The 13843-nt window shown below is 42.6% G+C and overlaps 1 protein-coding gene across 1 annotated transcript in view; it reads right to left on the bottom strand.

Annotated features, from left to right (window-relative positions):
• Window positions 1–13843, bottom strand: part of LOC115079488 (mucin-5AC-like) — a 180235-nt gene that overhangs the window by 42196 nt on the left and 124196 nt on the right. Inside the window, exons 32-33 of the mRNA XM_029583112.1 lie at window positions 7517–7969; window positions 1935–2167 (exon numbers count right to left, since the gene is read on the bottom strand). Of these exons, the coding sequence (XP_029438972.1) occupies window positions 1935–2167; window positions 7517–7969 (686 nt within the window). The remainder of the gene's footprint in view (window positions 1–1934; window positions 2168–7516; window positions 7970–13843) is intronic.

Consider the following 13843-nt stretch of genomic DNA (forward strand, 5'->3'; position numbering starts at 1 on the left):
GGGGTGCCAACCACTCTCTTCGCTGCTCCAGATGGATACTACTTTGTTTGTGGCCGGAGGGCTTATGAACAGTTACCAGTCAACTGGTATGGCACCTGTTTCCTGGCCACCATTCGGCCCAGTTTCTTCCTTTTACCAATCACCGCTGGAGAAACATTAGGTGTACCTGTCTATAGCCCTATGAAGCCAAACAAGCGTCGTAGAACTACTAAAGTTTCTATTGGAGATTGGAAAGATCAGGAGTGGCCTCCTGAAAGAATTGTACAATACTATGGCCCTGCCACTTGGGCTGAAGATGGTTCTTATGGATATAGAACTCCAATCTATATGTTAAACCGCATCATCCGACTGCAAGCAGTGTTGGAACTCCTGACCAATGATTCTGCCTTGGCTCTCAATATCCTCGCCAAGCAGAACACCAAAATTATCACAGCTGTATATCAAAACCGATTAGCCTTGGATTACCTCCTAGCTCAAGAAGGAGGTGTGTGTGGCAAATTTAATCTTTCTAATTGTTGTTTACAGGTTGATGATAAAAGTAAAGTCATCGAAGAGATCACTGATCGAATGATCCGTCTAGCCCACGTTCCTGTGCAAACATGGACCGGTGTCCTTGACTGGACTGGCTCCTTACCAAATTGGCTTACTTCGATTCCAGGACTCAAAGATATACTCATTTCACTGCTGTTTTTTATTCTATCTTGCATTTTATTCCCTCTCTGTTTACCTCTCATTTTCAGAAATCTACGATCCATGATTGAAACCATAGCTGATCGCAGAGCAGCTGCTCATGTCATGATGATCAATAAGTATGTGTCTATTTCCACATTCCCCACTTCTAATGAATCATCTGATTCTGATGTCACATTTGATTCTGATGACGAAGAAGATTATGTTGATACTAAACTGTAACCGACCACGTTGGACCATCTGGTTGCTAGGTTAAGCCGGGCTACAAAGGGGGGTGACACCATTAGGGTCCACCCGTCTCAAACCCGTGAAGAAACCAACGACCTGGCAACCTTTTAGGGTCCACTGAAACTTCTATGTATTAATTTTTGCTTCTCGTTTCAGTTACTAAACAGCTATGAATGATACTTCTACTTCCCATCACCGTTGAAGTATCAAAGGGGGGAATGAAGGAGTTCGATTCCATGAACCCCTAAAGACTGCACAGCGGAGACGCTTCTCGTCGCACCATGCCCGCAGTGAAACGCACAACCATCTTGATTTACTAACATTTGCAACGCAAACGGAACCTAATGCGCAGTGACGTACTGACGTTCTCACGCACTAACATTTAGTGAAACGTAACTCCATTTTGGAATAATAATTTGTATTGTATTAATACGAACGCCGCCGTAAAATGTCTAACCCGTCAATTAAATGACGAAACAATAGTCTGATCATAAGCTACACCTACTAAAGACCACGCTAGCTATTGCTTGTTCAGCAGTTTGTAAATTGTTTGTTCAGCAAAACCAGAACGCATGTGTGAAAGATAAGAGCTGTAAAAATGTATAAAGGTTTGCTCCAAAGGGGGCGTGGCATGCAGTTGTACTAAGCCGTTGTCTTAGCTGCATCTTGCTGGCAATAAAAGTTTATCTTTACGGATCAGTTGTCTGGGCCTCCTTACTGACGAAAAAGAGACGGTTACATAACCAGATAGCTTTTGAAGATATCTGGTTAAGCAGCAGGTTATTTTGCCATACAATGCCGGATAACTTAGACTGATATTTCTGAAATGTGGTTAAGTTAGCTGGATAACTTTAACATCCTTTTTTATCCAGCTAAATTAGAGCTGAATAATGTCCTATCCAGCTGAAATTTAGCTAGATAGGTGGCTGAATATGGCAAAATTTGCCATTTAGATGGATAACCTGTGAGTTATCCATCTAAACAGCTTTTGAATATTGACCTCTACATTATCTTACCTGCTTTGGTGGGCATCCTGGTATAGAGCTTGTTGTCTTGACGGTTGAGCTGGTTGTTGGACTTCTAGGTTGGGTTGTTGGAATAGTTGGAGTTGTTTTTGGGCTGATTGTTGGAGATGCTGGGGAAGTTGTTGACGCACATGGCCCCGGCAATCTCTTGACTTCACATATTTCACTACATTTTGCAAAGAAAATGCAACCAGAAGCATCTGTTGTATTATATATGGTGTCCCCTATGACAAATGAAAATCAGTGTTAGAATAAAAAGGTGGCAAAATGTGCATAAAACTGAAATGAAAGAACATAAAACAAATATCTCTGAAGAATACTCATTTCTACGCTTAAAAACATTTGAATTTTTCTTTGTTTTTTGTTAGAATTTAAAGTTAATATTTTAGAATCTCATGTTGCATAAATGTTGCCATCACATTTTGAGGTATATATTTAAACCTTTATTAGATATTATCTCATGTTTATTGGCAATGCCATTGAAGCGTGATCAAACAAGGCACTAAGAGTCTGAATTTGCCACAGGTTCTATTATGAGGTATCTGTCTGTGACCTAACAGTTCAATAAGCTCACAGAAATCCATCCCATGAAATCTACTAACATGAGCACTCTCTCATTTAAAAAGTGTGTGCAGATATGGAGGGCAATTTTTAAAAGAATTTCCTAACTAAATAAATAAATTAGTTGGGTAAATTTGCCAGACTAACATTGGCCATCCCCCCTAGCACAGGGGTGGCGAACTCCAGTCCTCGAGGACCACAAACAGGCCAGGTTTTCAGGATAACCATTATGAATATGCATGAGAGAGTTTTGCATACATTGGAGGCAGAGCATGCAGATCTAACTCTCATGTATATTCATTGTGGATATCCTGAAAACCTGGCCGGTTTGTGGCCCTCGGGGACCAGAGTTTGCCACCTGTGCCCTAGTAGCCTAAAGTATGTGTGCTGTTTCACAATGCGCAAACGTTTGCCTGTGGTTAGAAGGGGTGGGCCTGGGGAGGGATTATGAGAGGGGGAAGAAAATGCATGCTTAGGGGTTTCATTTTGATATCCCTGTGTATACTGAACTATACCACAAAGCAGGCATAAAGTTTGCAGGTACCTGTGTACCTACGGTCTCCATCAACCTCACATGTTCAAAATCAAACTTTTACAGCAGTTTCAAATTTGCCCCCCACATTGGACTCATGCTGGCATGCACATAAAGAGGGCTACTTTCAAACTGTGCATGGGAGCATAACATCTGCAGTATTGTTTACCCACAGACTTTACAGCAGTTTTAAAAGGGAAAAGTTTCTCTTTGAAAAATAAGTTGGAAAAAGTACGCACACAGATTTCCACCTGTTATTTTTCTGGGTACTTTCCCACATAAATGCAAAAGGACACATGGAAGTGCTAACTCCACCAAGACTCTACTTCCATCAAATTCTCCTCTATCTATAGGTGCAAGTATGGGTGCAGCAGGACTGTACATGCCCGCAGATAGGGGAGGCAATTTCCAAAGACCCTGTTTTGTTGAGTCCATCACTGTTTAACCCATGGAAATGTTTTGCCCTCCCTGAGCTTCAGATCATGTGGCCTAGGTTCAATCCCCAGACCTTGCCCTAGTCACATAACAGGGGCAAGGTCAGGTTGGTGCCATTTTGAAAAATGGCATCAACTGGACCTGGTGATAGGGGGCGACCTAATTGTAAAGCTTTGGGGGGCTATGGGAAGGGGAGCTCCCTGCATTCTAATGTTTTTTTTATACATTTGGGGGAGGAGAGGGGATACCTGGGGGACACTATTCCCTGAGTTTCATTTAATATTGGGGTGGTGGGGCATGTTAGGGTATGCTTAGGGGAGTCACTAGGGCAGTTACAGAGGTGTGAAGATAGGGGTGGGGGCAGGTTAAGGTGTGTGTAGGGAGTAACTAGGTGGGCAATAGGAGTGCGGGCTGCTTAGAGGGTGCATGGGGATCACTAGGAGGGGCTATAGGGGTGTGAGGATGGGAGTGGGGGCAGGTTAGGGTGTGCATGGGGGGTTACTAGGGGAGCCCCAATGTGTCTTACAAATAGAGCAAGATTCAACAGGCATGTGTACACCTGTCCACAATTAGGGAACGCGCCCTATCAATGGCAGGACCAACCCTCTGGAACAAACTTCCAACACAACTTAGAACCGAACCCTCAATCCAAATATTCAAAAAACATCTGAAAACATGGCTCTTTCAAAAAGCCTTCCCCCCAGACACCTAACGCCTACCCCCCACTGCCCACCAAAACAAAATCATGCCGTACCCAGAACGCCAAGACTGCACTTCATTAATATCCGCCAACATTGGCAAATTTCTAAGTTTGTAAGTTATTTTGCTAAGTGTACAGCTATGCTGTTTATATTAATTCAGTTATTAACTTATTATGTAAATCTAAAAGTTATTCTGTAAGTTCCTCAGTTACTCTGTTAATGTCTAGTCACCCCATGACGTTTCCTCCATTATTAGGCTAATCTGTAAGAAAAAAGTTAATTTGTAAGAAATAAGAAGCCTATGTCTTATTTGACCTAACAGTTCACTGTAAACCGATGTGATATCTCGATCGAATATCGTATATAAAAACAAACAAATAAATACACTTCTCCAGTTTCCATCCGTTTCATTTGCGAAAAAATTTACCAGTAAGTCAGTTTCTTAGGTTTCGCCGCCTATGCAATACCAAAGCTGATTTTATTTTACAATCACAACAGTTATTTGAAAAATGTTTGCAACGAGGGTATCCAGTTAAATACCTCAAGTCAGCTTATAAACAAGCTTTTAATGTGGAATGGGAATGGCTACTTCTAGACAACACGCACTCCGAAAGACCTTCATTAACTTGCGTTTTACCATATTCAGTACTGGCACCACAGATTTCAGCGTTGATTTTACACCATTGGCCAGTTTTGAAAATGCATGCAATTTTTTCCGAATGTTCCACCATTGCATATAGTCAGGGGAAAAATCTTAAGGACATGCTTATTCATTCATTTCTATATGAGATACCATCCAGCAGTGATCAAAAACCAATTGGCCAAGCAAAAAGTGTACCTTTTGTAATCAAGCCATTACTGGCACACAATGAACAGATCCAATGGGCAAACCCCACACAGCTTACCATCATACAGATTGTCTGTCCACAAATGTTATCTATATGCTGCAATGCCCATGTTCTCTTCTCTATGTAGGGAGAACAAAACATTCTATTAAAACAAGACTTACAGAACATCGTAGTTACCTTGCCACTTCAAAACCTCAAGCCCCGATTGTTTCCCATTGTATTCAATATCATCACACTTTTCAAGATATTAAATGGCGGGTTATTGAACTTGTCCACATCACTCCACGAGGAGGCAACAGTCAAACCATTCTAAATTACAAGGAACAACAATGGATCCATAGACTCAATTCAGTATCCTCCGGCGGTCTAAATTCAGCTATTGAATGGTACACATTAACTTAAAACTAGTCATCATTGATATCAATTCTGACATCATTCACCACTACTGCATATTTATAAGCTTGGTATTTCTGGTGCAGTCACAGGAAAAAGAACGCGGAAACGCCATGTTCAAGATCTGATGAACACATCTACAGTAAGTTATCTTGACCGTGCATGAATTGTTGCCTTTTAAGCTGGAGATTGATAGCCCACTTCATATTTAATAGTTGATGAATATGTTACAATAAATGGATTTCGATATACGTTTTAATACATGTATTCCATTTTGTAGATGCTGTCATTAAGCCCTTGAAAAAGAACTGCTTAGTTCGAAACTTGGACCCATGTCAGGCTTGTTGAGAACATGAGGCTTCAGAGTCAACTCAGAATAACAGCATTTAGACTTAAGTTGAGTTGAAATTGCACATAGCATAAAAAAGAAAAAAATATATGTTCACTTCTAACTGACCTATGATTATAAATAAGGCCGAGTCATAAAGCGTCATTGCTCCCATGATGAAGCCTATTATGAATGGTCAATAGTACAAATAAGCATCTTATATTAATGTTATTGTCGGTACTTTTGGCAATCTTGTTTGATTCTGTAAATACATAGTAACATAGTAATGACGGCAGAAAAAGACCAAAATGGTCCATCCAGTCTGCCCAGCAAGCTTCCCAAGGTAGTAACTGCCACTCCGTGCAGGTTACCCCCACGTTTCTCTTAAGGGTAGTAACTGCCGCTCCGTGCCCGTTTAGCTTTTTTATTTATTCCCATCCTCTAGCCTTTTAGGGATGCTTTTGAAAATTACCCCTAAAAGAATAGCTAAATATATGTGCATTAGTATATATTTAAAAATGACTGTTTCAACAATATGTTTCAGTGGGATTTTCATATAGTGAGATTCATCTGGAGTTTGAAGCAGATTTATCAACATGATTATTTCATATTCCAAAACTGTGATTGCTATAATCATTTACCTGTTAATATTGCACATTTGTTATAAACTAACAGAAGTAGTGGACTAGTACTGTCCAATTATTAAATATATAATTATTGACATAACTTTAAAATAAATAATGTTATCAGTGTTTAATGACTTTCCCCTGGATGCACTAAGTTGAGATGTTTTATCACAGGAGGGGGGGTCCCACTATCGCTGGGGGGGGGGGGGGGGGTCGCTGAGAAAGTGGGGGTCCATCCCATGAAAAAGCATTGCATTCTTTTGTCTTGCGACCAAGCATCATAGAACAAAAATAACAAAGCGAGCGACCCTTTAACGGCCATGTGACCAGGTCCAGTCCCCGACCCTTACCCCAGTCACAGGGCTGGGGCAAGGTCAGGTTGGCGCCATTTTGGAAAATGGTACTGACCGGCCGGGTGCAAGGGTGAATCCAGCCCCAATGTGAGATCCATTTTTAGGTATGGGGAGATGTGAGAGAGGGGGTAAGGTGGAGACACAAAATCTTTTTCCTTTTGGTGGTGGGGAGATGTTTGGGGGGACCAGGACTTTTTTTTTTTTTTTGAAATTTGGGGGGCTGTCAATGTCACTTGAGGGGTTGGGGGGATCGGTATGGTGGCCAGGGCTGGGGCTACATTTTATTTTGTGCTTTGGGGAGGTAGTCAGGGCCGCCTCTACTGGCGGCCCTGGGTTGAGATGGGGGTCAGCACTGACCCCCACTCAGCCACCCGGTTTACCCTGACTTTTTTTTTTCCTGCTGCTTTAAATGTGCGGCTGGAGCCTAGGGACCCGCATTAGGATCCCAGACCTCCCGCTTCACATCTAACACATTTCAAATAGGTGGCATTATTTTATTGCGGCTGACCACCTTCCCGATTGGCAGCACTAAAATATTTGCATCAAATTGACTAGTAATGACCTTCTTTGCATGCAAATCGCATGCAAAGAATGTCATTGTAATGGGGAGGGTATCTAGGTAGGGAGTTACAACATATCACCTATATTGCGTGATATAATGTGATAGTGCTCTATCGCGGCAATATCGCACAATATAAAGTGGGTTAGAGCATTAACATGGCTTGATGCATCCCTCAGTTGGTTTGCTACCATTTCTATTTTATTAAATATTAAAGCAGTATACACAGTCACCTACCAGGAGAAAAATTCCGATCATAGGCATGGCAAAAGCAGGGCGTTTTTGATGCGATAGTTACTTGTGTTGTAGTTTTTGTAGTTGCAGTGACTGCATGTGTTGTGGTTATTACTGATGTTGTAGATGAAGAAGCTGCAGGAATAATTGGCGTAGTCTTTGTTATTAAAATTGATGGCATGGTTGTAGTTGTTGAATGAGTTGAAGTAGTTATTTTTGGTGTTGATGTTTTTTCTCTGGTAGTTCCTGTGGTTGAGGTTGTTGTAGTTGTCCCTGTTGTGATTGTACCAGGGAGTGTAGTTGTTGTTGTAGATTTTGTTGCTGTAGACATTGTAGTAGTAGTAGTAACAGGTGTTGCTGTAGTAGCGGTGGTAGTATTTGGAATTGTTTTTGTAGGTATTTCTGTAGTGGTTGCAGCTGTTTTCTCAGTAGTTGGTGTGGATCCTGTTGTTGATGCTATTGGGTAAGAAAAGAAGAAAAAAATGTCACTTTAGTTTATCATGACCATGCACAAATTACTATTACATAGGAGATTCAGATTGGCATTATACCCACTAAACATTTCCAGCTTTCAAAAATGTTTGAGTATCTTATTCACAGCACACTTATCGTTGGTACAAATTTTGTCTACATCAGAAGGTTGAAAATCTGAGTTGACTATGATTGGATCTAAATCAGATCCATAAGCTTACACAGAGGCAATTAGGGATGTGCAGCCAAATAAATTTGTTTTGATTAGTTTTTCATTTGGGGGGGGGGGGGTGGGGGGAGGTCATTTTTTTGGTTCTTTCAATGTTTGTTTGGTTCATTTCTTGGACGAAAATAAACATTATAAAAGAAAAAAATACAAAGCAAAAAAAACTGAAATGGGGCCCCCTCAAAGCCCTCTAAACTCCCCCCCCCCCCATGAAAGTAGAGGGGCCTGGGCCTACCAGGCTGGGCAGAACAAATCCCAGCTGGGACCTCCCTGGTCCCTCCAATTTCTCTCCCACCCACAGAAGAAAACTGTGGGGCCTGGGCTTACAAGGCCTTCTCAGGCCCCTCTGACTCTCCTCCTGCCCCTCATACATTTTCTGGGGCCAGGGGTTTTTACAGCGCCCACTTAACCCTTCTGTGAGTGTCCTGGAGAAAGAAAGAGGCAGTAGCAATGCCAACTCACTCCTGCCCCGCTGTGATCATAAAAAAAAAATAGCACCGGCACCCCTGAGGCCAGCACAAATGTGACATTATTTTGGCTCAGTGATTTTGGCCACTCTGGTACTGGCCTCAGGGCTACCAGCATCATTTTTAAAAGTATTGCAGCAAGGCAGGAGCAAATGGATATCGCTCCTGCCCATTTCTTTCTCTGGAACGCCCACTGGCGTTTATGGAGATGCCCTGTCCTGGCAAATTTTTAAGAATAGGGGAGAGAGGGGCCCAGGTAGGTCCCACTGGGCATGGCTTAGACCAGCTGGGTAGGTCTGGGCCTCATGGTTTCTTGGGGGGGGGGGGGGGGGGGGGGGGGCTATAGGGTAATCAGAACTGCCTGGGAAGCCCCAAGAATCAGTGGCATGGGCCCGTGGGAGCAAAGAAAGCCATTTTTTTTGTAAACTAAATTTTCAAAAGTTTTAGAGGTATTCTTATACAAGGTCATTTTTGGTTCAGACGCGCCATTCATGTAAAATGAGTGCATATCCCCAAAGGCAATGGTGCTTTACACAGCTGACAACTTCCCACCGAGGCTATACTAATGTATTTATTTAATTAATGCAGTATTGTTAACTTGTTTTCTAGAAGTAGTAATTGCATTAGAAGGCATTATTTTGATACTTTTATAGTATTAATAAATATTGCAAGCTGTTTTGTGCCTGACATGCAGTTATATATAAAAACGTTTTAGTATATGACTGCAGTCTTTTTGGGCTCTCTCATACAGAGTTTTCTCATTTACTTTTAAAATCACCAGATATGCTTTGTCATTATATATGTAAAATATATTAATATTTATAGCTGCTTAGAATATACAAGGGTCCTTATTCAGCCACTATCCAGCAGAGCAAATTAGCTGGATAAACGTGTCCGGCTAACTTGGCTGGGATATTCAGTGGAATGGCCACACGCCACTGAATATATCTGATTATGTAATAGCCAGATAAGGTTATCCTGCTAACTTTACACCAGCTGAATAGTAGTTCTAAACTTATCCAACTAACTTAGCTAAATAAGGCTGAATATCGCCATTTATCTGGCTAACTGGGTCATTCATCAAGCTGCGTTAGGGTTCTAACGCGTGTTATATCGTGTATATCGTGTGATATACACAATATTTTGCATCTCCCCGCTAAGATACTCTCTCCTATTACAAAGACCTTTGCATGTGATTTGCATGCATGAATAATGCAAATGCATGAAAACGCAGCCATTAATAAGCAATTTTATGCTAATATTTTATCATGGCCAACCAAGGTGGTGGTCAGCCTCGATAAAATAACACCGTCTAGGGAAGCGTTAGATGTGTGAGAGGCCCGGGACCCTAACACGGGTCCTGAGGCTCCCGCTGCACATGTAAAGTGGCCATAAAAAATATTAAAATAAAAAAAACGCAGTCAAATGGGAAGGTTGAGCTGGAGTCCGTGCTGACCTCTGTTTCAACCTGAGTCCACCAGCTGAGCTGGCCCTGACTCCCCCAAAAATTAAAAATACGTTTCAATAATGAATGCAGCGGCAGTGGCGGTGACCTCCCCCCAAGTCTAAGAGCCCTACTACCCAATCCCCCCCCCTAAAGTGTTCAACCCCCCACCGTGACACCCCCCCCCCCCCCCCAATGTGATAGTGGGACTGGATCTGCAAAAAAACATTGTGGCTTGATGAATCTAGGTGTAAATTAGCTGAATAAGTAGGGTCCTCCCCAGAATGCCCCCATTCTGACCACCATTTAGCCAGATAAATAGTTATCCAGCTAAGTGGCAGCCAATGAATGCGGCTGAATGCTGAAAAAGCACCACTTATTAGCTGGATAATCTCAGGCTAATCTGGCTAACTGGCTCTGAATAGCAATGTTATAGTTTATAGTCAAAGCTATTGGTGAGCCATAGCAATAAATTGTCCTGATCCATAGAGTTTATTTTACCATTCTCTAAATAAAACCAATTGTATTTATAAACCCTGGATTTCATTTTTTAATGGAAAAAAAGCAGTATTGTTGCTGTCTTAGTCCAATTGAATGGCATGGAGATGTGGACATGTAGACAAAGCAGAAATTCCCATTTCTTCCACCTGATTTCTTACTGTTTAATTTTTCAAATTGAATGAAGTCTATCATCCATCTTTTTATTTGCTAGAAGGCCCAAGTTTTCAATTTTCTGCCCTGCCAAATGGGTAATTACTCTGGGAATAAAAATGAAGCATCAAGGTGGCGTCCTGGGGGCGAGATTTAAATTTAGCCAGTGAGTGCTGAGATTCAGAGCTACTTGGCTAAGTCTGGTCATGGAGTCTAAAGTCTAGTGACCCGGGTAAACTTACCTGGATCCATTTGAATTTAACCAGGTATAGTCACTGTGTCTTGTTTCCCGCTGAAGTTACTGCTCAATATTGATCTCTAAGAGGTCAGTTTTCAAAAACCTAGAATGGGTTTGCAAGACACATACAAAATGGCCGCATGATCCCTTGGCTCCTTCCTCCCCCACGCAAAATGGGCTTTTTCTTGACTGATCAGACTGAATTGGGCCCCAGAAAATGAGGAAACAGTCAGGGTACTTTTCAAACGAAAATGTAAACATAACATACTGTCATAGAAATTTTCAAAAGTACACTTACCTTCATTAAGTGCACTTAATGCGGATAAAACCTATCGATAATTCAATAGCACATAATGTGGGAAAATGAGTTTTTGAAAATTGCTATGATAGTATGCTACATTTACATTTTCATTCGAAATTACCCTGAGTAGTTTTAAAGTTACCTGTTTTCTGATTCAGGGTTGTTGCTTGAGATTCACCGCTGCTGCTTTTTGGAGTTGTTTGTTGCCAGGAAGTCACCTCTCTCGTGGGTTCACCGCGTTCGGCTACCATCTCTAGAATGAAAACCAGCTCTATTCACTGCTGAGCCCCAAGATTAATTGAGTCAATAACTTTGTCATTATATTTTTCCATAGGACTGAATCAATTTGAAGAGGATTTAGTTTTAATTAAAAACACGATTATTGCTACCAAAGCACAGATTCATGATATCATCAGGCCGTGGGAACTTACGGCCTGTGGCAGGAACATCTCTTCTCACAGGGAATACCCCCATGACTTGAAAATGGCTTTCTAATATATGGAAAAGCTAGCTAAATTTTATTTCTGACTCCTGGGATTATTTGTTAATATAACTGGAGTGTTAATTCAAAGGGGAGAGCTGTTATCATAAGGGGATTTTAAATGGGATCTGCTGTGTGAAATTATGTGTTTTTGATTTTTATATGCCCTGATTTGCTAGTGAAAGCTGTGTAGAGGTCCTGCGTTGATGAACTCTGAATGAGTTTTAGATGAGAACAAAGAGCCATCTGCCTAAAATTCTATGGCAACACTGGAATTATGAGAGCGGTCGAGATCGCTTTTCGAAGCAACCCCAATAACATGAATTTTACGTAGTTATACCAGCCTGCCACCTACACCCTAGAAGAATACTAGCTGAACAACAGGGGGAAAAAATAAGGCTCCAGGAACATTTTGCTAGAATTGGCACTATTTGAAGCCTAACAGAGAAGCAGTGGGATATGATTTTTTGTAGCATTAACAAGGGCAATTCTATTTGTGTAATCAGAATCACACAGGAGACAGGTTAGCTGTGTTGCGTCCGTCGATGCTAGGCGGCTTCGCCCCCTTTGCCTCACATTGTTCACAGCTCCTCCCGCTTGCCTAGAAAAGATGGCTACCGCCGCGTCTACAAGCCGACCTCTCCGACGTCCCCGGAACGGCCATGCTGCAACCTCCCGCCATGCTCCTCCCAGGTACCTCCTAGGGTGCACGCGCATCACCCACGTCCTTATTCCAACCTTGGCGCGAATCTCAGGGGCGTTTCCCCTTGCTGACGTCACGCCATCCTGGTATATAACCTTTTCTAATTTGCTAGCTCGTTGAGTTAGCAAGGACTCAAATCCATTCCTGTGTACGCTACTCTGCCGCTTCCGTGCTGCTGCTGGAAACTCTCTCTGCCCTTCAGGGTAACTGCTAACCTGGGTACCCGCTCCTCGGGGGCTCTCTGCTTTATTTCAGGTGCCTTACAGGGAACAGGTACTCGCTCCTCGAGGGCCTGCTCTCCCTGCCTCGGTGCCTGCACTTTCTGCTTCAACCTGGTGTAATCGCATACCTACAGCAAACACCTAGTGAGTACGCTAACTCTCAGTCTGTCTCATCCACAGTACTACTTAGCTGGGAAACCTGCTTCGGAACCTTCCTGTACCAATGGAGTAAAAAGGGCTCCTTCTGCCGAGGTCCCTGAGACTGCTACTACCAGATTGCCTCATTACTGCCACTTCTGGTGGTACTCTTCAAGCTGTATAATAAAGAACTAACTGTCTTTGTGCGTTCTGAGTCTAGCCTAATACTGTGGCTCCTCACTGGGCTCCTCCCCGTGGGAGTGGTCATCTGCCACAATACCCAAGGATCCGCCCAAACACCGCTTAAGATTGCTAACTCCATGGATCCAGCTCAGCTCACTGCATTGCAGGCCATTCCAGGCCTGGTCCAGCGAATCTCCAAACAGCAGAATGCGCTGGAGGATTTGACCACTGCATTCAACCTATTGCACACACAGATGAACTTACCTACCACTACAGGTAAAGAAGCTACATCGTCTGAAGTGACGGTCAAGACTATTGTACCTCTATCTGCTCCTACCCGCTTCTCGGGGGAAGTTTGGAGATGCAGAGGTTTCATTAACCAGTGCTGCATGCACTTTTCCCTGCAACCCAGCCATTTTCCCACAGCTTGTCCCAAGACAACCTATATCTTGTCGTATCTAGATGGACCAGCATTGTCTTGGGCCTCTTTGCTGTGGGAGCGCGAGGATCCGATTCTTCATGACCTTGAAGGATTCCTCGAACTTTTTAAATCAGTTTTTGATGACCCTGCCTGGTATACCACTTCAGGATCGTCCTTGGTTCACCTGAAGCAAGGTAATAAACCATTAGCTGACTTCGCTATCGAATTCAACACCCTGGCGTCTGAATTATCCTGGGACCCTAAGTGCCTGAAGATCCTTTTCTTTGAAGGACTAAACTCTCGTCTGAAGGACGAGCTCGCCTCTCGTGAGATGCCTGAGACCTTGGCTGAACTAGTGAAGTTTGCAACAAGGATTGATCGCCGA

This window comes from Rhinatrema bivittatum, chromosome 17 (assembly GCF_901001135.1).
Source record: "Rhinatrema bivittatum chromosome 17, aRhiBiv1.1, whole genome shotgun sequence".
Lineage (NCBI taxonomy): Eukaryota > Metazoa > Chordata > Amphibia > Gymnophiona > Rhinatrematidae > Rhinatrema > Rhinatrema bivittatum.